Source organism: Mastomys coucha, unplaced genomic scaffold, assembly GCF_008632895.1.
Source record: "Mastomys coucha isolate ucsf_1 unplaced genomic scaffold, UCSF_Mcou_1 pScaffold4, whole genome shotgun sequence".
Lineage (NCBI taxonomy): Eukaryota > Metazoa > Chordata > Mammalia > Rodentia > Muridae > Mastomys > Mastomys coucha.
The window spans coordinates 34,894,816-34,921,242 of record NW_022196910.1 but is presented as its reverse complement, the minus strand read 5'-3'; the positions used below and the strand labels follow the sequence as shown (position 1 = coordinate 34,921,242).

At 36.3% G+C, this 26,427-nt stretch overlaps 1 protein-coding gene across 2 annotated transcripts in view; it reads left to right on the top strand.

Annotated features, from left to right (window-relative positions):
- Positions 1–18,263, top strand: part of Otogl (otogelin like) — a 149,978-nt gene extending 131,715 nt beyond the window's left edge. For both annotated transcript variants that reach the window (XM_031349232.1, XM_031349231.1), the window contains exons 52-58: positions 1,818–1,881; positions 2,811–2,989; positions 3,435–3,539; positions 10,596–10,715; positions 11,865–11,910; positions 15,539–15,618; positions 16,289–18,263. In XM_031349232.1, coding sequence (XP_031205092.1) covers positions 1,818–1,881; positions 2,811–2,989; positions 3,435–3,539; positions 10,596–10,715; positions 11,865–11,910; positions 15,539–15,618; positions 16,289–16,489 — 795 coding nt within the window. In that variant the 3' untranslated portion in view covers positions 16,490–18,263. The remainder of the gene's footprint in view (positions 1–1,817; positions 1,882–2,810; positions 2,990–3,434; positions 3,540–10,595; positions 10,716–11,864; positions 11,911–15,538; positions 15,619–16,288) is intronic.
- Positions 18,264–26,427: the final 8,164 nt, after the last annotated feature.

The following is a 26,427-nucleotide window of genomic DNA, read 5'->3' as shown; positions in this document are numbered from 1 at the left end:
GGCTTCTTTGTGAAGGTGACAGTAGGTATGTGGGTTTAATTCTGGGTCTTCAATTCTATTCCAATATATATATATACCTTTTTGTCTCTGTAACAATACCATGCTGTTTTTTCTTTTTTTCACTATTGCTCTGTAGTACAGCTTGAGGTCAGGGATGGCAATTTCCTCCAGATGTTCTCTTATTGTTGAGAATAGTTTTTGCTATCCTGGGTTTTTTGTTATTCTCGGTGAATTTAAGAATTGATGTTTCTATCTCTGCGAAGAATTGAGTTGGAATTTTGATGGGTATTGTATTGAATCTGTAGATTGCTTTTGGTAAGATGGTCATTTTTACTATGTTAATCTGGCCAATCCATGAGCGTGGGAGATCTTGCCATCTTCTGAGGTCTTCTTCAATTTCTTTCTTTAGACACTTGAAGTTTTTGTCATACAGATCTTTCTCTTGCTTGGTTAGTCACACTAAGATATTTTATATTACTTATGACTATTTTGAAGGTTGTTGTTTCCCTAATTTCTTTCTCAGCCCATTTATCCTTTGAGTAGATGAAGTCTACTGATTTGATTAATTTTTTTTAATTCCATTAGAAGATTTTTTATTTCCAATCTTGTTGGCATTGTCTTTAGATTAAAGTTGTAAAGCAGCAAATGAATCAACACTTATAAAAGTACAATTTATAAAGCACCATAAAATGTAACATATTAGCTTGCAGGAACAAATAAGTATAAGATAGTAGTATAAATCTAGCAGAATAAATTCTTCATGTGAAGAATCAAATTCCTTTTATTAATATGTGTTATGACGATTAAAGGCACTGTGGGAAAATGAAATGCTTTCAAGCAAATACTTGAATATATAAGCCTAGTCCTGTGATTGCTTAGAGGATGCTAAATCATTTCCAGCAGGGTGAGGTTTGAGTTTCAGTCATAGCTAAAGGTTACTAATAGCTACAGGTTGTATAGTCCTCAATGTGGGGGTGGCTGGATGTGCCACCTCAGTCCTGACCTCATTATATACACTGGCTCATTTATTTCTTTCTACAAAACTAAGTGCCTAGTGGTTGCACTATTTCTATTTTGTGAATGAGGAAAAGAAGGCACAGATTAGTAAAGTACAACTAGTAAAGAGTGAGTTGAGTTCTACGTGTTGTGTTGTAGTCCTACTCTTGAGTTGGCATTTAGACACTGTCCTAGACTCAATTGCTCTGTCCTTTGGAATCTCAGGATTAACAAATTTCATAGCTAAGGAAGTTGAGGTACAAAGATATTGAAGAGTCTCTGCTGGGAGATGGTTCAGTGGTTAACTTCACCTCAAAAGTGTAGTGCTCAGAGTTAGGAAACAAACCGCCTATGTAAATGCCAGGTAGGCATCTCACCTGTATTTCCAGCACATAAGGAAAAAGATAGATCTTCAGGGCAAGCTGGTCCCTAGACTAGCTGGACAATTGAGTTCTGAGGAGATGTAAGATACCTTGCCTCATGTATACAATGGAGATGTGTCAAAGGAGTTACCTGTTGCCCTCTGGATTCAAAATGCATGCACGGTCTCCTTCATACATATAACACACACACGCGCACACACACACACACACACACTCCTATACACAAACATGTGTATATGCACTTACTCACATACAAACATTGATTAACCCACAATTACATTTTTATTCTGATTTTTTTTCCTGAGTGATCTGCAAACTAAATTCTACTCACTAGCAGGTTGGTGAAGTATCCCCACAAGTGTTACTTTGGTGCCATTATGTATAATGTTTATTCTCAAAATGATCATGAAAAGTCACATGATAATTTCTTTCTAATAGGGAGAATCCGCCACAATAGATCAAAACTTTCAGACTGACTGTGGATGTGTACAGTATCTCTGTGGTAAATATTTTTAAAAGTACTTTTAAATAATACATGCTTATTATTCATGTATGTTGTTTAATACCTATGTATTTAAAAATACTTCCTTTGAAAATATAGCATTTATATTAATTCAATTGGCAGTATTTTATTAAATAACTTACTTTTTGTATATAAATATCTCAAAATGATCTGAGAAATTTGATAATAAGATGGGAAAAGGAACACTATAGCACTTTTAAGAGGACAGTCAAAATTTTCTATATCACTTAAGATGTTACCTAAAATTGTGAACTATTTGTTTGTTGTGTTATGATCAATATTAGCATCTAAAAGCATGAAATATTAGATGTTCATACTATGTATTAGTGGTTCATAGTATGTAGAATATTTCTTCAATGGAAAAATGCTTCAAAATTTTTTTATGTGCAAAGTAGAGGAGAGCTACTGGCTAGATCCAATCTCTCCCTATCTGCTCTACTATGGCATAGTTTATTTCTATTAACACAATAATCATTGGAGTCACAAAATGTTACAGATCCCCACCATGAAGGCTACTACTATTATTGAATTAGATGTTACATTCATCCAGTGGTGACGATCTATGTCTGGAGAAGCAGCAGCACCTTGCTCATCTCTGGGACATTATACTTCTGGAAGTTACTATAAGATCTCTCTCTTGAAACATGTCAATACAAGTGATTTTACAGGAATATCTATATAGTATATACTGAACACTAAGGAATATCTGTGCTATTGATATTAAGTCAATTCTTGTGTTGCTAGAAATATGTAATATCTTACTTGATCTTGAAAATTTGGTTCATCACAATGAAAATAGAGTTATTAACATAAGTTTTGTCTATTGGTTGGTGAATATAATAGACAGCATTGTGGGGTTTTAAAATATTTATTATTCATTTATTTGTTTGTTTATTTATTTATTCTAGAGAAGGATGATGTGTGTGTGTTTCAAGAGGTATCAGTATTAAATCCTGGCCAATCTCTAATAAAGTATTTGGAAGAGGACTTTTGTTATACAATCGAATGTCTGGATGAAAAAGATAACTATACAGGCTTTCATACTTTTAATGTGACAATGGTGAACTGTTCAAAAGACTGTGATGTTGTAAGTATTGTTATAAGTTGCTTTGGAGGCCCCAGGGAGTTGAAAAATTTCAGCTAGAGAATTTGAACTTTCGAAATACTTTACTATCACTTGACTATCTCCTTAACCCTCAATTATTTTATGAGATGTGTATTTAAGGCAGACACTCACTTTACTATGAATGACCTTGAGTCTCCAGAGTTGTCATGTGCAGCTTGCTTTTTTAATTGACCTAAGATTGTTGCACCTGCTTGATGCATGTTGACCGGTGGAGGTCAACCTGCACTTCATTTCTAAGTTGGCTATTTAAAGCAAATTATTGTTTGAAGTTCTTCTTCTTGAACCTCAGGAATGCTTACAGATGTTCAGAGACAGCATGTTAAAATTGGAAAACAACTTCAGGACTAATGCACAAAAAAGCTTATGTTGTTGTATGGCTAATACTAGGCCTGTTTATTATATTCAGCACCAGATATACGTTCCATCCTCCAGTGATTATGATTGCTGTGGGACGTGTAAAAATATATCCTGTAAATTTGATATGGAAAATGGAACATCAGTTATCTATGAGGTATGGATTTTCATTTCCTGAACCATGTCCTATGGATAAAAACCCCACTTTCTCATGGTGATATTCTTGAATCACATTAGAAAATGTCACCTGCCACATGTCTGCATGCATTGCACACCTGTTCATAGTGTATACCTCTCACACATTAATATATTTTGTTATATTTTAAACTTTTTGACTTTTTTGATAATTTTGTACATGTTTTTTAAAATTGCTTCCTATGTTAATTTTAATATGGACTTGTACATTTTTCCAGATATAAGAAATGAGTTCCAGGAAAAGCTGGTATCTAATTATTTATGAGGAATGAAAAATTAGTATTCTCATGAAGCTGTTAAATTTTGTTTTGGATTTATTGGATATTATCATCTTATAAATTTATTATTGTTATTATTTTTGTTGTTTTGAGACAGAGTCACTCTGTGTAACAGCTCTGGATGTCCTGGATTTGCTTTGCAGACCAGGCTGTCCTTGAACTCACAGAGATATGACTGCCTATCTTCTAAGGTGTGTACCACCACACCTGGCTGAACTTAAAGATTGTTGATTAGAGTTTCTGGAAGATATGCAGCTAGTCATAAATTGAGATAGGACCTAGAGAAGTGTTTCTCAACCTTCCTAATGCTGCACCCCTTTAATATAGTTCCTTATGTAGTGACTCCCACCAAACCAGAAAACTATTGTGTTGCTACTTCATAACTATAATTTTGCCACTATTATGAATCATAATGTAAATACAATTTAAGAGGTTGCAACTTACAAGTTGAGAACCACTGACCTAGAGCAAAGAATGTGATTTGGGTATGTTGTGGCTTCGTTTCATTTTCATTAAACTCTAAAATATCTTTAATTTCTTTCTTTATTTCTTCCCTTTTTTTGTTGTTTTTTGTTTTTTTTTTGTTTTTGTTTTTTGTTTTGTTTTGTTTTGTTTTTTTGAGACAGGCTTTCTCTGTACAGCTCTGGCTGTCCTGGAACTTACTCTGAAGACCAGGCTGGCCTCGAACTCAGAAATCCACCTGCCTCTGACTTCCAAGTGCTAGGATTAAAGGCGTGTACCACCACTGCCCAGCTCTTTATTTCTTCCTTGACCAAGTTGTCATTCAGTAGCATGTTAAGCTTTCTATTGTTTATGCTGTTATTGAGGACCAGCCTTAGTCCATGGTGATCTGATAGGATGCAAGGAAGTATTTAAATCTTCTTGTATCTGTTGAGGCCTGTTTTGTGACCTGATTATATGTTCAATTTTGGAGGAGGTACCATGTGGTGCTGAGAAGAAAGTATATTCTTTCGTTTTAGGATGAAATGTTCTGTAGATATCTGTTAGATCCATTTGGTTCATAACTCCTTTTAGTTTCACTGTGTCTCTGTTTAGTTTCTGTTTCCATGATCTGTCCATTGCAGAGTGTGGGGTGTTGAAGTCTCCTACTATTATTGTGTGTGGTGCGATGTGTGTTTTGAGGTTTAGTAAAGATTTTTTTATGAATGTAGATGCCCTTGCATTTGGTTAACAGAGGTTCAGAATTTAGAGTTCATCTTGGTAGATTTTACCTTTGATGAGTATGGAGTGTTCCTCCTTATCTTTATTGAACACTTTAGGTTGAAAGTCAATTTTATTCACTATTATAATGGCTACTCCAGCTTGTTTCATGGGACCATTTGCTTGTAAGTTGTTTTGCAGCCTTTTACTCTAAGGTAGTGTATGTCTTTGTCACTAAGGTGGGTTTCCTATATGCAACAAAATGTTGGGTCCTATTTACATACCCAGTCTCTTAGTCTATGTCTTTTTATTAGGGAATTAAGTCCATTGATATTAATAGATATTAAGGAAAAGTAATTGCTGCTTCCTGTTATTTTTGTTCTTAGAGTTGAAATTCTGTTCATGTGGCTATCTTCTTTTAGTTTTGGTGAAAGAGTACTTTCTTGCTTTTGCTAGAATGTAGTTTCCCTCTTTGTGTTGGAGTTTTCCATTTATTATCCTTTGAAGGTCTGGATTTGTGGAAAGAAATTGTGTGAATTTGGTTTTGCCATAGAATACCTTGTTTTCTCCATCTATGGTAATTGAGAGTTTTGCTGGGTATAGTACCGTGGGCTGGCATTTGTGTTCTCTTAAAGTCCGTATGATATCAGCCCAGGATTTTCTGGTTTTCATAGTCTCTGGTGAGAAGTCTGGAATAATTCTGATAGGTCTGCCTTTATATATTACTTGACTTTTTCCCTCACTGCTTTTAATATTCTTTCTTTGTTTTGTGTATTTGGTGTTTTGATTATTATGTGATGGGAGGGATTTCATTTCTGGTCCAAACTATTTGGAATTCTATAGGCTTCTTCATTTTTTTTTTTTTTTTTTTTTTTTTTTTTTTTTTTTGGTTTTTCGAGACAGTGTTTCTCTGTATACTTCTGGCTGTACTGGAACTCACTCTGTAGACCAGGTTGACCTCGAACTCAGAAATCTGCCTGTCTCTGCCTCCCAAGTGCTGGGATTAAAGGAGTGCGCCACCACCACCTGGCTCTATAGGCTTCTTGTATGTTCATGGGCATTTCTTTCTTTAGGTTAGGGAAGTATTCTTCTATAATTTTGTTGAAGATATCTGCTGGCCCTTTAAGTTGGAAGTCTTCACTCTCTTCTACATCTATTATCCTTAGGTTTGGTCTTCTCATTGTGTCATCACATTATCACCATTAGCAACAACATACCCAAACTTATAGGACACAATTAAAGAAGTCCTAAGAGGAAAAATCATAGCTCTAAGTGCTGCCAAAAAGAAACTGGAGAGAGCATACACCTGCAGCAATTTGATAGCACATCTGAAAGCTCTAAAATAAAAAGAAGCAAATTCATCCAAGAGGAGTTGAAGGCAGGAGAAAACTCAAGACTGAAATCAATCAAGTGGAAACAAAAAGAACTATACAAAGAATCAACCAAACCAGGAGCTGGTTCTTTGAGAAAATCAACAAGATAGATAAACCCTTAGCCAGACTAAGTAGACACAGAGACAGTATCCTAATTAACAAAATCAGAAATGAAAAGGGAGACATAACAACAGAAATTGAGGAAATCCAAAAAATAATGAGATCCTACTACAAAAGCCTATACTCAACAAAACTGGAAAACCTGGATGAAATGGACAATTTTCTAGACAGATACCAGGTACCAACGTTAAATTAAGATCAGATAAATGATCTAAAGTGTCCCATATCCCCCAATGAAATAGAAACAGTCATTAATAGTCTCCCAACTAGAAAGTGTGCAGGACCGGATAGGTTTAGTACAGAGTTTTATCAGACCTTCAAAGAAGACCTAATACGAATACTCCTCAAACTATTCCACAAAATTGAAACAGAAGGTACTCTACCCAATTCATTCTATGAAGCCACAATTACTCTGATATCTAAACCACACAAAGTCCTAATGAAGAAAGAAAACTTCAGAACAATTTCCCTTATGAATATCAATGCAAAAATGCTCAATAAAATTCTTGCAAACCGAGTCCAAGAACACATCAAAATGATCATCTATCATGATCAAGTAGGCTTTATCTCAGGGATGCAGGGATGGTTCAATATATGGAAATCCATCAATGTAATCCACTATATAAAAAACTCAAAGAAAATAAAAGCATATGATCATCTCATTAGATGCTGAGAAAGCACTTGACAAAATCCAACATCCCTTCATGATAAAAGTCTTGGAAAGATCAGGAATTTAAGGCCCATACCTAAACATAGTAAAAGCAATATACAGCCAACATCAAACTAAATGGAGAGAAACTTGAAGCAATTCCACTAAAGTCAGGGACTAGACAATGCTGCCCACTTTCTCTCTACCTATTCAATATTGTACTTGAAGTCCTAGCCAGAACAATTAGACAATAAAAGGAGATCAAAGGGATACGAGTTGGAAAGGAAGAAGTCAAATTATCACTATTTGCTGATGATATGATAATATACTTAAGTTACCCCAAAAATTCCACCAGAGAGCTCCTAAACCTGATAAACAACTTTAGCCAAGTAGCTGGATATAAAATTAACTCAAGCAAATTAGTGTCCTCTACACAAAGGAAAAACAGGCTGAAAAAGAAATTAGGGAAACAACACCCTTCACAATAGTCACAAATAATATAAAATACCTTGGTGTGACTCTAACTAAGCACGTGAAAGATCTGTATGGCAAGAACTTCAAGTCTGTGAAGAAAGAAATCAAAGAAGATCTCAGATGATGGAAAGATCTCCTATGCTCATAGATTGGCAGGATTAATATAGTAAAATGGCCATCTTGCCAAAAGCAGTCTACAGACTGAATGCAATCCCCATCAAAATTCCAACTCAATTCTTCACAGAGTTGGAAAGCACAATTTGCAAATTCATCTGGAATAATCAAAAACTATGATAGTGAAACAATAAGAACTTCTGGTAGAATCACTATCTCTGACCTTAAACTGTACTACAGAGCAATTGTGATTAAAAAAAAAAAACAACAAAAAAACAAAACTGCATGGTATTGGTACAGTGACAGGCAGGTGGATCAATGGAATAGAATTGAAGACCCAGAAATAAAACCACACACCTATGGTCACTTGTTCTTTGACAAAGAATCTAAAACCATCCAGTGGAAAAAAGACAGCATTTTCAACAAATGGTGCTGGCTCAACTGGCGATTAGCATGTAGAAGAATGCAAATCAATCCGTTCCTATTTCCTTGTACAAAGCTCAAGTCCAAGTGGATCAAGGACCTCCATATAAATCCAGGTACACTGAAACTAATAGAGTAGTAAGCGTGGAAGAGCCTCAAGCACATGGGCACAAGGGAAAATTTCCTGAATAGAACACCAATAGCTTATGCTCTAAGATCAAGAATTGAAAATGGGACCTCATAAAATTACAAAGCTTCTGTAAGTCAAAGGACAATGTCAATAGGACAAAATGGCAACCAACAAATTGGGAAAAGATCTTTACCAAACCTATATCTAATAGAGGGCTAATATCCAATATATACAAAGAACTCAAGAAGATAGACTCCAGAGAACCAAATAACCCTATTAAAAATGGGGTACAGAGCTAAACAAAGAATTCTCAATTGAGGAAAACTGCATGGCTGAGAAGCACCTAAAGAAATGTTCAACATCCTCAGTCATCAGGGAAGTGAAAATCAAAACAACCCTGATATTCCACCTCACACTAGTCAGAATGGCTAAGATCAAAAACTCAGGTGACATCAGATGCTGGTGAGGTTGTGGAGAAAGAAGAACACTCCTTCATTGCTGGTGGGATTGCTTGTGGTACAATCACTCTGGAAATCAGTTTGGCAGTTGATCAGGAAATTGGACATAGTATTACCTGAAGACCCAGCTATACCACTCCTGGGCATATACCCAGAAGATGCTCTAACATGTTATAAAGACACATGCTTCACTATGTTCATAGCAACCTTATTTATAACAGCCAGAGGCTGGAAAGAACCTGGATGTCCCTCAACAGAGGAATGGATACAGAAAATGTGGTACATCTACACAATGGAGTACTACTCAGCTATTAAAAACAGTGAATTTATGAAATTCTTAGGGAAATGGATCTGGAGAATATCATCCTGAGTGAGGTAACCCAATCACAAAAGAACACATGTGGTATGTACTCACTGATAAGTGGATATTAGGCCAGAAGCTTGAAATGCCAAAAATACAATCTACAAACCACAAGAAACTCAAGAAGAAGACCAAAGTGTAGATACTTCAATCCTTCTTAGAAGGGGAAACAAAATACCAATGGAAGGAGTTGCATATGGAGCTGAGACTGAAGGAAGGACAATCCAGAGACTGCCCCACCTGGGAATCCTTCCCATATTTAACCACCAAACCCAGACACTATAGTGAATGCCAGCAAATGCTGGCTCACAGGAGCCTGATATAGCTGTCTCCTGAGAGGCTCTGCCAGTACCTGACTAATACAGAAGTAGAGACTCACAACCATCCATTGGACTGAGTACAGGGTCCCCAATGAAGGAGCTAGGGAAAGGACCCAAGGAGCTAAAGGGGTTTGTAGCCCCATAGGAGGAATGACAATATGACCTATCACCCTCAGCTCCCAGGGACTAAACCACCAACCAAAGAGTGCACATGGTGGGACTCATGGCTCTAGCAGCATATGTAGCAGAGGATGGCCTTGTTGATCATCAATGGGAGGAGAGGTCCTTGGTTCTGTGAAGGTTCTATGCCCCAGTGTAAGGGAATGCCAGGACCAGGAAGCAGGAGAGGGTGGGTTGGTGAGCAGGGGTAGGGGGGAGTAAATAGGGTTTTTTTTCCAGAGGGGAAACCAGAAAAGGGGATATCATTGGAAATGTACATAAAGAAAATATCTAATAAAAATAAATTAAAAAAGGAATGTGATTTGGTTCATCTTAATTTTTACCCTTCTAAAAGAAATCTTCAAGAAAGATTTTGACTGTACTTTTAAATTATAGCTATCACCCAACAAACACCATTATGTAAATGGTTTCTTTTAAAGATGCCAAAAGGAAGCAAGAGGTAATAATATAAAGAAAGGAGTGTTGTGGGAGGTGGTTTGTCATTTTGTTACTAGTGGTAGCTATCAGAGTGAAACATTTAACATTTGATTTCTCGATGATCACCTAGTAGAAATAGTTACCTATGTATTACTTTCCTTCTGGGTGCTTTATTTCATATTAACATCTCATTTCCATTATGAAACCAAACACATACAAACATGTACTCTGAGTGTGTGTGTATGTGTGTGTGTGATCATGAGCACATATGTGTGAATACTTTTCTTGTGTATATACATGCTTGTGTGTATGCATATGCATGTGTGTGTGTGTATGTGTGAATGTATACATGCATGCATGTGTGTGTATGTGTGCGTGTGCTTATTTGGTGTAATTTGTAACTACAAATGGGGACATTTTAAGATGCACTGCTAACGTTCCAAGAAGCTCTACATCTTCTATTGGGTTTGATTAAATTAAGATTTAATTATTAACTCAGGGTTTTAAGCAATGTAGCAGATCTTAGTAAGCATAGCAGTAACTTTCTTTTTTATTCTTAGGAGGGGAGGACCTGGCACTATAACTGCAGCACATATGAATGTGTTAATACTGAAGAGGGAGCAACGATTCTAAACTATAGCATGGTTTGCCCTCCTTTTAATGAGACTGAATGCAAACTGGTTTGTACTTTGTTATGTGTGGAAATTCTGCATTAACTGTAATTTAGGAAGTACACATTAATATGTTTTCCAAGGTCCTACAGACACTGTGGCTCATCTATGTTTTGATTGTTTAGTTTGCTTTTTTGAGTTCAAATTTGATTTCCTCTGAATGGATAATTTGCTATCTCTAGGTTTTTATATGTATATTCAAGGATAATTGAAAAAGCCTTTGGTCAGCAAATCCAGGATCCATTTTCATATAGATAAAATGGTACTTAATTGAGTTTTGCCTTTTTCTATTAGACAAACACATCGATTTATCATGTCATCAATGCCTCCACATTTGGTGACATTTACCTTGTTTCTTGGATACAGGCCACTGGAGAACTTAGTGTTTTTCTCAGATTCTATAATTTTGTTCCAGTTTATCCTCTGTTCTCCCAGAGAAAAATCAATCAATAAAGATTTTTAAAGTGTTATGATTTTTATTTTAAAATAATCTCTTTCCAGTGTTAGTTACTTAGACAAAAATAAATGAATAATGAATTTATGAGATTTAATCAATAATGGGATTCATTATGTTACATAGAAAAATAGCATTGGGTCCCTGAATTTTCCTCTGTACTTATAACCTTTAATAGTAGTGACTATTAAACAAAATATAAGATATGTTTTGGGGAAGATATGTTTAGTGCACAAGTGATCTGATCATGTGCACTAAAGTTATATTTAAGTTCTGGGAAATGGGGTTTGTTTGAAAAATACAAATTTCTCAAAGAAAATGTCACCTTAACATTTATAATATTTAAAATTTAATTCCTCTAATTAATATAGTTTAAATTATTTTTTGTAGTTGAAAATTAATGACATCTAGTTAGAATAATTTTCATTATTTTATTATCTTAAAAATACATGGAGCATTGTAAAAGTATTCTTTGAGTAGCATTTTTTTCCCTATTTTTTGGTATGAAGGAAGAGACAATTCAGCTTTTGACAAGATATCTTGTTTCTAAGAAATTCTTATTTAGAATTGTTAATATTTTATTATTTTTCTATAAAGGCCTGTGGTAGGTGATAAAATATTGTAAGAGTTAGCTTTCAATTTCAAGTTAAGAGGAAATGGATAAACACTATATCTTTTACCTTTTCCTTGTTTTCTCTTCCTAGAATGAAGGGATTGTAAAGCTTTATAATGAAGGCTGTTGCAAGATCTGTAAGTGAGGCTAAAGTCCCTGGAATGATAGATTGCTTTTGTGGCTTGTGTGGTTGTTGTGTTCTTCTAACTGTCTGTCCCTAAGATGTACTTCATGAAGTCTGCCATTTACATGCTTTTGTGGTGTGTGCTTGACATTCCAGTAACCTGGCCTTTATATTGTGTGACATACATAAACACTTTTATTTAGATAAATTTTTCATTTTATTTTTTGGATGTTTTGCTATTGTGGCATTTTGTAAAAATCATAGACTAAATTTTTTCTTAAAATTAAAATAATATTATGTGTATGGCTGTTTTACCTGCACGTGTATCTGTGCACCACTTGCATGTTGTACCTTCTTGTAGAGGCAAGAAGAGGGGAGGGCATCAGATTCTCTCAAACTGGAGTCACGGAAGGTTGTGGGCCAACATATGGGTGCTGAGAATCAAATCCCACATCCTCTGTAAGAGCACCCAATCATCTTAACCCTTGAGCCACATCTCCAGCTTCTAGCCTAGGATTTTAATAGGTTTGAATTTCAAGTTCATTATGGTCTACTTTGCTTGGAATATGCTTAACACACAAACTTAAGTAGATTATGGTAAAATGACATTGAGACACCAATGTAGACATTTAGGAGAGTATTTTCAGACCTTTCGAACAAATCTATAAGTCTGTATTTCTGGGAAATGCCAAGAGTAAATTATATTTGAATCCTATATTTAGAAATGTTCATAGTAATTAGTTATATACCTATATCTTATATTTGTTTTAATTATGTTTATTTTGTTATTTTTGAATAAACATTGAACTAGAATAGAGAACTATTTATGTAACAAACCATTTCTATTTTTAAAAATATGAACTTATATGAATATAAAGGTAAAAGTTTTTAAAAATTATAAATGCAGACATTTAGAATTTATCTAGAGGTGCTTTGGGGGAAATTATAATTTGGGTTAATGATGTCATGATAGACAGATAGATTGTTAGATATACACTGAAGAGTTTCTCAGATAAGATTTCTAAGAATCCTAAAGGACTGAATCCCACAAGGATATAATATAGAGTATTTGGTACAAAATCCCTTCAATAAATTCTGGAATTATTCTGATTGTCAGCTCAAAGAAGATAAGCAATGTTTTAGTTCCATTGTCTATGAGCCCAATATTAAGTCATATATAAGATTTCCCCCTTCCAAAAGAAACAAAAAGAAAAATTTATCAATTACAACTTGATATCCATTTTACTGTGTTACTTTCTAGATCTATTGTAACTCATGATCTCACAAATCAGATGGCTTAACTAATAAACGCCAGGAATGTATTGTGTCACAGATCTGGCATTCCCAAACTGAAATCTTAATGAGTTGCTTTCTAATGAGTTCAGTGAGGGAATAATTTCTGTCCTAGATACAGTCTTCATATTTGTACCATGTTTCCATTTGTGTTTATATATATATATATATATATATATATATATATATATATATATATATATATATGTGTGTGTGTGTGTGTGTGTGTGTGTGTGTGTGTGTGTGTGTTTCTCCAATTTTCCCTTTTTATAAGGGCCAGTCATAGTGAATTATAATCTACATATTGATCTCATTCTCATCTGATTGCTTTGGTAAAGACCTTGTGATCAAACAAATATCACATGCTACAGGTCTACTGAACACAGGAAGATTTAAGGGACACAACTCAGATGACAAGAACTATACTTACTAAGCCTTGGGAGTACAGTAACATACATTTAAGTTACTAGAATCTGCTGAAACATCCAATGATATTTTTTTTCTCTTCATTGAAAATAATTTTTATTCAGTCTTCTCTGAATGCCATGAAAGCTAGTATGTTTCAGTTATCTATTGTATCAGGAAAACAGGAATTAAATTTAGCTGTAGAATCTAAAAGGCTTGTATTTATATATTCTTCTTATTCCTTTGACAGCTTTGGAGTCTAAACTCTCCTTTAGATACAAGAGAGAGGCACAGTCATAATCAAAGTCAAGACCATTGTGATCATCCCCATAATACTAGCCCATGATAATTAATAGAAAAGTTAGTGTGTTTATTTTTTGAGTGCAGACAGGGGAAGAACTGGATGGCCAAACTAATGTAGGATACACTAGTGCTCCTCTGCCTCTTTAGACATGATCACATCCAGTCTTTGCAGGCAGCTTCAGAGTAGGAGATCCCATTAGATAATAATAAATGTAACAACACCATAGTTCATCTCTTCTGAGCTCTTCACATTGCAGAATAATGGCAAACTGCTTTGGTATCTTATTTCTGCTGTGTTAGGGAATGTGAAGTAGTTTATGCATTGACATTAGGGAATCTTCGTCACTGGTTGATATTCTGAATGACCAGGTTATGTTGTGGAGATTGTAGAGTTTGGATAGTACCATGAGTACTGTGATAAAGAAAATGTACTACAAAGAAATCTGTGAGGAGTACATAGGACATATTTCTAGGAAGAAAATATTCACCTAACCAACAATGAATAATATTGTCCCAGATATTTATTGAATTAGTTTTTTCCTTGACAAGGGCAGTTTAATTCCAGTCAGTCCTAACTACCCATCTCTCCTTGAACCAGAGTAGTTTAATTTTACTTGTTGGAATTTCATGTCAGCATGTATTTTAACTAAGACTATTATGGATAAAGTCATATGAAAATTGATAATGTAATTCTGCCATTCAACAAATAAGTATATGGAACAGAATGAGTCAATGATTTCTCTAAAGTGACAAAGCAAGTCAGTGACAGAGTGAGGTAAGAATCCTGGCCTTTGGTGTCCTGATTCATACTTAATGTGCTATCAAAAACTGGTTGAATATACATCCCCAGGTGTATTACAATATAATACTCAGTTGCACATAGGTGCATACAATTGTATTATGAATGATTATAAGGTTTTTTAAATTTGAAATTAAAGAGGACATTTCAGAGCCATATAATAAAGAATGAATCATGTATGCATTATAATAATGCTGACAAGTAATTAAATTTTTATACTTAGCATATTAATTAATTAATTAAATACTTATAAAATGTAATTCAGCTTTATTTAAAAATTGTGTGTTAATCAATTACTTTTACATATTACATATATACATGTATTTAAATCTAAAAATTCATTATTCCACATTTGTAACACTTTTGAATAGTGATAATGATTATTCTAAGATAATAAGGCAAAAAGTGAAAATAATTATGAATCTACAAGTTATAAGCTATATGGAAGGAGAAAAAAGATATTGCATATACAATATCTAAGAGTAGAGTTTGAAAAATAATTTTATACTGACATATGTTTTGAACAAATAACCATTTTCCAATCTAATTATATTTATATTTAAATTAGGGAAGCATTTTTGCATGGAATTTCAATGTTTATTTATTATTTATTTAAGTAATGTGTAGCTATATGTGTATATGTGTTAGCATGTTCATATGAGTGTGGTCCATGGAGAGGGGCCAGAGGTGTCGGGTTACCTGGAACTGGAGTTAGAGGTTTGTGAGCCATGTGATATGGATGCTGGGGACTCTACTTATCAGGAATAGTGGCAAGGGCTCTTAAGCATCTTTCCACCCCTCACATGGGCAATTTCATGAAGAAATACGTTTTCTTTTCCAGGCAAACGAGAAGAAAGAATGTGCCAGAAAGTGATCATTAAATCGATCATAAAGAAACAGGACTGTGTAAGCCAAAGCTCTGTAAGTAGAAAAGTAACAGTGGTTACATAAAGAACATGTGTGTTTCTGGAGCTCTGTGGATCACTGACACATGGTCCTGGCAAATGAGCCAAGAAAACAGCAGCATACAATATTTAACTCTGAGGGTGTTCCTGCACTCTAGTATTAAAACATTCTATTTCTGAATTATACATTATCTTTAGCATAAATAACCGACAGTTCTCAATGATAATTGCAATCCAGAGAGATAGGTATTCAATCTCCATGTCTTTGACTGTATTTTGTCTTTAGCATTGTGATTTTGCTCAAGGAATGTATTCTGTGTTATTAATTTACTCATTTTAGAATGGCACACTCAGTTTTATGCTGTACATGCACCACAACATGATACCAGTGACAATAGAATTATTATGCTAGGATTAAGTTATTCCATATATCTATTGAATTATGCATGTGCAAGCCATTCTTTGAATTATGTAAGCATTGCTTTAGTCAGTACAATTGTATAACAACCCTTTGGTGTATATATGAATCGCGTTCTAATGTAATATTTCTTTAATCGTTTATACACATAGAAATTTGGGGAATGAAATGACAAAAATAAAAGCTCGTACTGACCCCTTGCAGGGTCAAATAAACACTAGTATTGGCTTAATCTGCAGATCTCCTTTCTCATTATCTAATCTTGCAGATTAGCGTGGCATCTTGTGATGGGAAATGCCCATCAGCTACCATATATAACATCAACGTTGAAAGTCACCTAAGGTTCTGCAAGTGCTGTCGTGAAAATGGAGTGCGGAATGTGACGGTGCCTCTGCATTGCTCAGGAAATGGCACTGAAGTAATGTATACACTCCAGGAGCCTGTAGACTGCACATGCCAGTGGAATTGAGGTCTTGCATTTTAAGAGTGCTATACAACAGAATCATGTCAGGCAACATCATCTTTCATTACTATTATTTAGGCACATGGTAGACTGATACCCTATAATGTGTCTTTAACACTGTTGGGATTTGAAAACCTAGCAGTGGGTTCAAAATGTGTATACTTTTAATGGGAAAAATAGATTTGTTGGATTTTTATGTAATGAATTAAATTATTCCAAGTTGTTTAGCTGAAATGCTGTCACATTCAAAATTGTAGGGTAGGACAAATTTAAGTCTTAGTGTAAGACTTAAATTTTGTGCTGCAGTATGCCTTTCATTTCAGTCCCTTGTTCTCTTGTTTTGATTTTGTTTTGTTTGTTTTGATTTGCAAAGTCTTCCAATGCTGTCCAAACTGAGGTAGACTTCTATTTCTTTCCTGGTCTTACCAATGTGATTAGATATAATTGGCTCATAGATAATCATAGTGAATTGTGTTTCTTAGAAACAGAACATAGAATTGTAGGATATTGGTTTAGTTAACACCTCAACAAATATTAGGGATGATACTGAGATTCATGTTTCTTTTTTTAAATATGTGACAGTACCATAATGTTTCTGAAACTTCTCCAACAATGTAGCAACAATGTGGTGAGTTTATGGTAAGAACTAGACTTCTTTCTAGGTATTTTGGGTTCTGGTTTCATGATCCATTATTGTAAATGATATAGCAATGTGATTTTTTAAAGTGTCATGAAATCTTCCATTATTAAAAAGTACTGGATAGGATTAAAAAGGTTTTAAGACCAATATCCTTTTAGAATGCCCATACATACAATAATAGCTATTTCAATTGTGAGGAAAAGAAAAACATAGTGTCATTCATTATATAGAGGAAGACCTGGAGCTATATTTTTATACCATTAAAATTATTAATTATATTGTTATTATTTAACATTTAGTTTAGTTAACATTTATCACTGGGTACTGTTTCTAAATATGTCAGTACACTGTGAAACCTGAGAGATATTTTGCCATTAAAACTTCTGCCTTGTCAGTGAAAGGATATACAGTCATCTGAACGTATTCATAACGTTAGAATGGAATGCTGCTCTTTGAAACTACAGCAAATCATTGACATTTGCAAATAATTTGCTCTGAGATCTTTGCAAATTTCCAAATTCTTTCTACCAGGGAGTATATAATTATTTGAGTTTCTTCTGTAGTAAAAAGAGAATGCCTTAGTGTGATTGTGAATACCAGTGAAGGTCAATGTCAATAAAAGGACATTAAAATTTCATTGAAAAGCCAATCTTTGGAGTTTAATAGGCTAGTGCCAGTTTGAGCTAAGTGACTTGTTTTCAAACATTAATGTTTCCATTTAAAAATCATGCTTCTAAGAAATACTGTGCTTATGAAGTGTTTGGATCTCCAGGGTTGCTTAATAATGTGTAAATGTATTACCTGGAATGTCCCAATGTCTACTGTACACAAAATGATTTACATTGTTTGTTTTAATATTCATATTTTCTTTAGATAAAACATTTTTATATCTGTGATTGTTAGCATATAGACTGAGTTAAACATTTTTGTTTAAATACATTAACATTTTACATAAAGACGTCATGTATCTCAATCAGAAATTTGTAATATATGTTACCTATCACTTTCTTTTAAATTCTAATCTCTGTGGAATATATATTATTAAATATTAACTGATCTTTAAATCTATTTGTGGAGAGAAGAGAAATAGTCTTCTGCTCTTTTATAAACAACAAATAAAATACATACATGTTGAAGTTCTATGATGTATTTGATGCTGTTCTGAAAATGAAGGACTGAGGCAAAACAGGTCACACACAATCTTTGCCTCTGTGAAACTTTGAGTTCAAAAAGAAAGCAGTCTTTAACTAGTTACACATGTGAAGAAATCTAGATGGAGGCCTGAAAACCTACAGGAATGTAGTGTAAGGTATCTCTCAAGTCATCAGAAAGGCAAAGACAGACTTTCAGTGATGGATGTTTGTAGGCAAACATGTTTTGCAACCTATTTTTAATAAGGGTTTCACCTCTCCTCTAGCCCACCACCCAACAGAGGTAGTAGAAGAGAAAAGTCATTAGGATATGGGGGACGTGGGCCTGTTCAGCAATAGTTCTTCAGAGGCAAGCTTGATCTTCTTGTGCAGCAGCTGTTGGAACAGTTGACCTGTCACTTGAACAAAAATTTACTTGGATGTTTATAACCACTGACATCAGAATAAACTGAAAATTAATCCGTAATTTCTATGTGGAATAAACCCATAGAAGTTCTAAGAAAAAATAGGGAAGAAATTAATTGTTTTCTTGTACTGGGGGTTGGGGAATTATTCTAAGTTTGACTTAGTATACAGCAGTCTACACATCATGATGAATAAGTTTAATAAGAAAATTTGACACAAAGAAAATCTGCATGAAAATAAAAAGTGTCAAAAGAAAACTGTGAAATTGGATGGTGATATGTCACAAACAGAAGTGACAGTCCTGAAAGAGCACCTGATAAACCAGGTGAGAAATGATTGCCAGAACAAAAGGCTGCCGTATTCAGGTTGTTCAGAGAGGAATGGAAAATACTGGTGGAGCTTTAAAATGAATGCTAAAATACCATCATTCTCATCAGGCCGCTAAGCATAAAGATAATTACACTTTGTAAAAGAAGAAAAAGCCTGTGAGAAGACAAATTTCTCTGATTATTGCTGTTGATTAAAAATAAAAATCTTAAGGAAGACTTAGCAACATAAATCAGTATTAGAGGGCTCTTTGGGTTTGACTATCCTAAATGGGACATACATCCTCGACAACACATCTGTACAAAGACAAGATGGCATCTGCCCAAGGCAAGTAATCTCAATTAAAACACTTTTTGTAATCACACCAGTAAGAATGGAATAAGTTATGTAAATCTGCAGGTGGTAATATTGTGACTGTGGATGAAACAGATGTATATATTCATGTGTGCTGATCCTTAGTTGGGTTATAGGAATCCAAACTCAGAACCTCATGGTTATGTGGAAAAACACTTCCCTCACAGAACCATTTCTTCAGCTAAAGGTTATCTTTATATTTCATTTTGAATTCTTACTAAAATACATTAACGTACATATTTATGGAATGCAGTATGATAATTTAATATATAGATAAAGTGATATAATGATAAAATCAAGGCCATTCTTTCTTCTCAAACATTTGTCATTTTTTTTTCTGTCAAGAACTTTCAGACTGTATAGTTACTTTGAAATACATTATCAGCTGCTGTAAGGCATTGTTATCCTGCTGTGCTGTGGAACACCAGGGTACTTGCTCCTGTTCGGCTGTAGTCAGGTGCTTGTTGTTAGTCTCTCCATCCTCTTTCCCATCTATGTTTCTGAGCTTCTAGCATCACCTTTTTGCCCTCCCTCCTTCCATAAGATCAGTGGTTTTGCTTCCTGTGATGAGTGACAGTATTTGGTACCGGTTTCTGTTTCTTACGTTATTTAATTTACTAGGATGATGAATTCAATGCTGGTAAGTGCTATAAAGGGAAGTGAGATGATGTGATGATAAATGCACAGCAGAATCTTACTTGGATTGGGTGGAAAGTAAAGGGAAATGTCTGAAATGCATAGGCTGAGACCCAAGGCTGAGTCAGGCATCAAGTGATCAAATGTTTCTAAGCAATGTGTACAGTGTGCCAAAGATCTTGGTGAGAAATGAGTGTATCTGGGAATCTAATCTATATGAAAGCTCTTTTGGTGCATTTTGAGGATTTTGAGGGTAAACGATGTGGCGGGTTAAATAGGCTGGGATGCTGAATAAGTAGGGTTTGGTAAAATACAGCTATTATAGATTAGGCGGAAAGGGTGCATGGAAGACATTGTACTGTATAAAATATGTTTTGGGGATAAAGTCTATATGACTTGGTTAACACTATGGTGCAGAGCTGTGAGGATTTCTCTGCAACTGATGATTAAATAGGTAGATTGATGAAAGGAATGTGATGGGTGGAGAAGGAAGATGTTTAGAATTCAGTTTCTACCCTGTTGCCTGGTCTATGAAACAACTGAGTGAAATCATTAGTGTGTGCTCATATCCATTGGCCTAGTGTCAGGACCCTGCAACTATTAATGGCATTCTGTTATGCTTAGAGGCAAGAGCCTAGCATGGCTGTCCTCTGAGAGGCTCAGCCCAGCAGCTAATGGAAAGAGATGTAGAGACTCAAACATTAGATGGAGCTTGGGCAGACTTGTGGAAGAGTTGGGGGAAGGATTGAAAAATCTGAAGAGGACATGGACTTCACAGGAAAACCAACAAAGTCAACAAACCTAGATCCTTGGAGGCTCTCAGAGACTGAATCACCAACCAAAGAGCTAGGATAGGCTTGACCTAGGCTCCAGGCACATATGTAGCAAATGTGCAGCTTGGTCTTCATATGGATCCCCTAACAACTGGAGTGGGGCTGTCTGTGACTCTGTTGCCTGCCTGTGGATCTTGTTCAACCTAACTGGGTCGCCTTGTCTAGTTTGAGGAGAGGATGACCCCAGTCCTGCAGTGACTTGATGTGCCAGGAGTGGGGTGGGGTGAGGAGGTGGAGGGTGATACCCAGGGGTGTTCCCTGTTTTTGGAGGAGAAGGGGAGGGGGACTGGGGGAAGATCTGTATGAGGTATAGGAGGAGAAGGGGGCTGATATTGAGACATAAAGTGAATAGATAAGTAAGTGTTTTAGTACTACCAGAGGACCCAGCTATACCACTCTTGGGTATATACCCAGAAGATGCTCCAACATGTAATAAGGATATATGTTCCACTATGTTCATAGCAGCCTTATTTATAATAGCCAGAAACTGGAAACAGCCTATATGTCCCTCAACAGAGGAATGGATACAGAAAATGTGGTACATCTACACAATGGAGAACTACTCAGCTATTAAAAACAATGAATTTATGAAATTCTTGGGGAAATGGATGGATCTGGAGAATATCATCCTGAGTGAGGTAACCCAATCACAAAAGAACACACATGGTATGCATTCTCTGATAAGTGGATATTAGCCTAGAAGATCGGAATACACAAAGTACAATCCACAAACCACAAGAAACTCAAGAAGAAGGAAGACCAAAGTGTGGATACTTTCTTCTTTCTTAAAAGGGGGAACAAAATACCCATGAAAGGATTTTCAGAGACAAACTATGGAGCAGAGACTGAAGGAAGGACAATCCAGAGACTACTCCACCTGGGAATCCTTCCCACATTCAATCATCAAATCCAGACACTATTGTGGATATCAGCAAGTGCTGGCTGACAGGAGCCTGATATAGCTGTCTCCTGAGAGGCTCTGACAGTGCCTGACTAATACAGAAGTAGAGGCTCATAGCCATCCATTGGACTGAGTACAGGGTCCCCAATGAAGGAGCTAGAGAAAGGACCCAAGGTCTGCAGCTCCTTAGCACGAACAACAATATGAACTAACTAGTACCCTCAGAGCTCACAGAGACTAAAGCTCCAACCAAAGAGTACACATGGTTGGACTCATGGCTCCAGCAGCATATGTATAGCAGAGGATGGCCAAGTCAGTCATCAATGGGAGAAGATGCCCTTGGCTCTGTGAAGGTTCTATGCCCCAGTGTAGGGGAATGCCAGGGCCAGGAAGTGGGAGAGGGTGGGGTGGTGAGCAGGAAGAAGGGGGAGGGAACAGGGTATTGTTTTAGTTTTTGTTTTATTTTATTTTCTTATTTTCTTTTCTTTTTCTTTTTTCCTTTGGAACCTGGGAAAGGAGATATAGTAAATAAAGAAAACATCTAATGAAAAAAAATAAATGTTTTAAAAAGGTTAGTAAGGGTAAAAGTATACAGAAAGGAAAATAGGACTCACAAGTAAGTAGAAAGACTTCTGTCACTTAGGTGTCATATAAAAACAGCTGAGGAAGGAGGCCAAGAAAGAATAAGGAGGGGATAAAGCTGGACTAGTAATGGGGAGGCCACAGAAATCCAGAGAATGCAAGGGTATGGAGTTATCTGTTAATGCTAATGGGAAAACCCATTTACAGAAGTAGAACTCTATTACTATTACTATTACTACTACTACTACTACTATTACTAAAAGCCATGTTGAAGAGCCAGAAGAGTGATTGGCGGTGAATTCTCAGTATGCTCAAGCTAGCTGCTGGGCTGAAGGTCTGCTCATCACACTCATCCTGGCCGCACGGGCCCCTCTTGGAGCTTGCTGCTTACTTTTCTACCTAGCTGCTAAGGAGCCAGGTCAGAAGCATCACAGAGTCAGCATGGTGCACCCGGGCCCAGGTCTGTCACCCACTTGAGAGCACCAAGCCTTTTTGTGGTATTTGCTTGACTGTTGCAAGAAGACAGACTCCTTCTTTCCTCTGCCTACCAGCAGCTCTGGTACCTTACTTTTTGATATGTCGACCTCCATAGAAGCACAGCCCATCGTGAGTGGCCCGGAGCACTAGGTAAAGAATCTGACAAAGAGAGGGAAATTCACTTCCTGTAAGGTGAGCTGGGCCTGACAGGTGGAGAGCCAGCAGGAAAACTTTCTTCTTCTGCCCTTGCACTTCTAAGGAGCAGGGCTTCCCCTGGTAGGCATCTCACTACCCAGCAATGACTCTTGCTTAGTTTATATCTCAACTGCTTCACCTTACTTCTCTCAAACCAGTGTATACACATACATTTTACATATTATTTCCAGATGATGAAAGGCCTATGATAAGATACACATTTTTTTTTCTTTTTTAGAAAATTAAGTCAAAAAAGATTTTTTAACTATTTCCTGTGCCATTCTGGGAGGAAGAATAGGAATCAAATCCTCATGTTACTGTTCCTATACATTATATGTTTTTTTTTTGTCTTTTGCTTATGTTTTGCTTTCCTTTCTCCATGTCTTATCTCATCTTGATTAAGGTTTTGTTTAAAAAATGTGTTGTTGAAATTCATAGAAACCTATTTTTGGGCCTGTGATACTGCACAATAGGAAAGTCCAGACAGGAGGATCATGTCCAGGGCTATGTAACAGGTTCAAGGTCAGTTGTAACTGTCTGGTGAGAAGCCAGTCTTAAGAAACCATGGTCTGTGTGTAAACCTTAGTAACAGGATGATTGTTTAGCATGCAAGGGGCAAGAGTTTGATCCACAACAACAACCACAACAACCACACACATGCACGTGCGCGCATGCACACACACACACACACACCACACACACACACAGACTCACCCTTAAAATTTTCAGGCATGGTGGTCCATGAGACGTTGAGGTAGGAGGATTGTGAATGTTAGACCAGATTGAGCTTCCAACGGGAACCTTATCTCTAACAACATCATATATTTTTCTTTTTTTTTTTTTTTCATTAAATTTCGTTCTTCTTTTTAAAAAAATGTTTTTTTATTTATTTACATTTCAAATGTTATCCCCCTTTCCAATTTCCCCTCCCCAAACCCAAATTCCCTCCCTCCTCCCCCTGCTTGTATGAGGGTGCTCCTCCCCACCCACTCCTGCCTTAGTGCCCTGCTCTACCATTCCCCTACACTGGGACATTGAGTCTCCACAGGACCAAGGGCCTCCCCTCCCATTGATGCCAGACAAGGCCATCCTCTGCTACATATGCTTCCGGAGCCATGGATCCCTCCATGTGTACTCTTTGGTTAGTGATTTATCCCCTGGGAGTTCTGGGAGGTCTGGTTGGTTGATATTGTTGTTCTCCCTATGAAGTTGCAATCTCCATCAGCTCCTTCAATCCTCCCCCTAACTCCTCCATTGGGATCCCCCTGCTCATGTATTTTTCAAGAGCTGAAATACACTTGTCATATGGTATTTGAATTGGCCACTTTTATGCTGCTAGAACACCATGACCCAACATGACTTATGGAAGAAGTACTTTCTTTTGACTTATGAAAGAATTACTTTATTTTGGCTTATGGTTCTGGGCCAATAGAACCATATGGATAGAAAGCACACAGCAAGTGGTATAAGGGATGGAGGCAGGAGCAGGAACCTGAGTGATCACCTCCTCGACCACAAACACACAACAGACAGAGAAGAAACTGGAAGTGGGGTGAGGTGAGAAGCCCATGAAATCTGCCCCCCACCCCCCGGGACTCAGGACTTTCAACAAGATTCTACCACCTGAAGTTCTCCAAGCAGCGCCATCAACCAAGGGCTACTGTTTAGATACTTGAGACTATGGGGACTTTTCTCACTCAAACCACCACAACATTCTATTAAAAATGAATATCCTAAAGTCTTTAACCCAAGTCTTGAGAGATATATTTCTATTTTTTTTCCTCTTAAAGTCCTTAAGGGTAAAATAGAATTGAAGACTTGGTTGGCATCAACACATGGATGTTCCTGGTCATCTCACCATTTGCCTTCCCTCACTACATTTAAATCAAAGGTTTTCTCACCAAACACTGTTTGAGAGTTTGTTTCCTTCATCCTTCATCCTATTAGACATTCATTCCTTCATTCCTATTAGACAGGAACAGATAAGCTAATTCAAAAGATAAACAAAAAGTAATCAGTTTATAGTGACAAAGGGATCCGAGTTTTCCAGTTAACCCAACCTAGTTCTGTGTTCACTGTACTTTTTCTTTTATCTAATGTTCTTTACTTTCTCACTTGGTAATTCCACAGTGCCCTATAGAGATACAGTCTGGGAGACATTAACTTACCTGTCTCATTTGTATCTTTAAGACTGTCTTTTTTAAAAAACTGTCTGGTAAACATGTTTATTTTAATAGATGAATACAAATTAGTTACCGATTTATTCAATTCATTTACACTGAAAAGGGGAAAAGACAGATTCAGTATCTTGGGGCTGTAATTCCCAGCAGGAGAAAAGAAGCTCTTAGTAGAAGTTAAAAGGCTTTTGAGTCTTTGTGGAAAATTATCATGCAAAGCTTTAAGGTGAGTGTTCACGTTACATAGAGAATAACAGTAAAGCTTTGAAGCCTAGGTATCCTCAAAAAATACTTTAAAATGATTTGTAGTTATGATATGCAGATTTGATAACTGTCTAAATATTGAGTAAGTGTCCAGACTATAGAGTAGATTCACACATGTTAATATCCTAAGACAACTGTCACTGTCAAGGACTATGCACTTTGAATGCTATGTTTGATGGTTACTGCTCTCCAAAGTGCAAGGGAGTATTGAAGACTTCTGCCTGTTGATTAGCAAAGCCACTGACTCATTTAAGCATGATAATGATCACTTATTGAAAATGTCATGGCTTGCTGAACCAACAGATACAAAAAAGAATGGAGAACTGGAATGTGCATGTGATCAAAATATATGGTGTACATGTGTGAAATTCTGAAGAATAATTAGGGAACTCTACTTAGATCACTTGATGGCTTCCAAATTTGCTTATATTCAAACTGAAATGTCAATTCAATAGCAGTGAAATATTCTCATAGCACAGGACTTTAACACCATTTGCTTTTTTGAAGACTGAAAAGGGTGTATAGAACCTTCTGTCCACGCAGGAACTAAGCAACCTGGGTGTGGCTCATTTGTAAAGCTGCCTGATTTCAAACAGTTTTGCCGTCTCAGGGCTCCTCATCTAGGTACAGACATAAACACATAAAGTCAACATCATCTAGGTACAGACATAAACACATAAAGTCAACATCATCTAGGTACAGACATAAACACATAAAGTCAACATTGATACTACAGCAGAAGGATGTTCTAGAAAGCAGAAGTTCAGAAGTTGGTGGTTTGTTACCCTTAGTGAGTGACATGCCAGAGCTCCACTAAAGAAGACTGAAGTTGAGCAGTGATTGTGATGAAAATTGGGAAAGTTGAAATCAAGGCAGGTAACAGGAGGAGGAGGAGGAGGAGGAGGAGGAGGAGGACGAAGACGACGAGGAGGACGAGGATGAGGAGGAGGGGGAGAAAGAAGTTAAAACTTTGCCAACTGCTGTAGGGGAAAATGCGTGTGC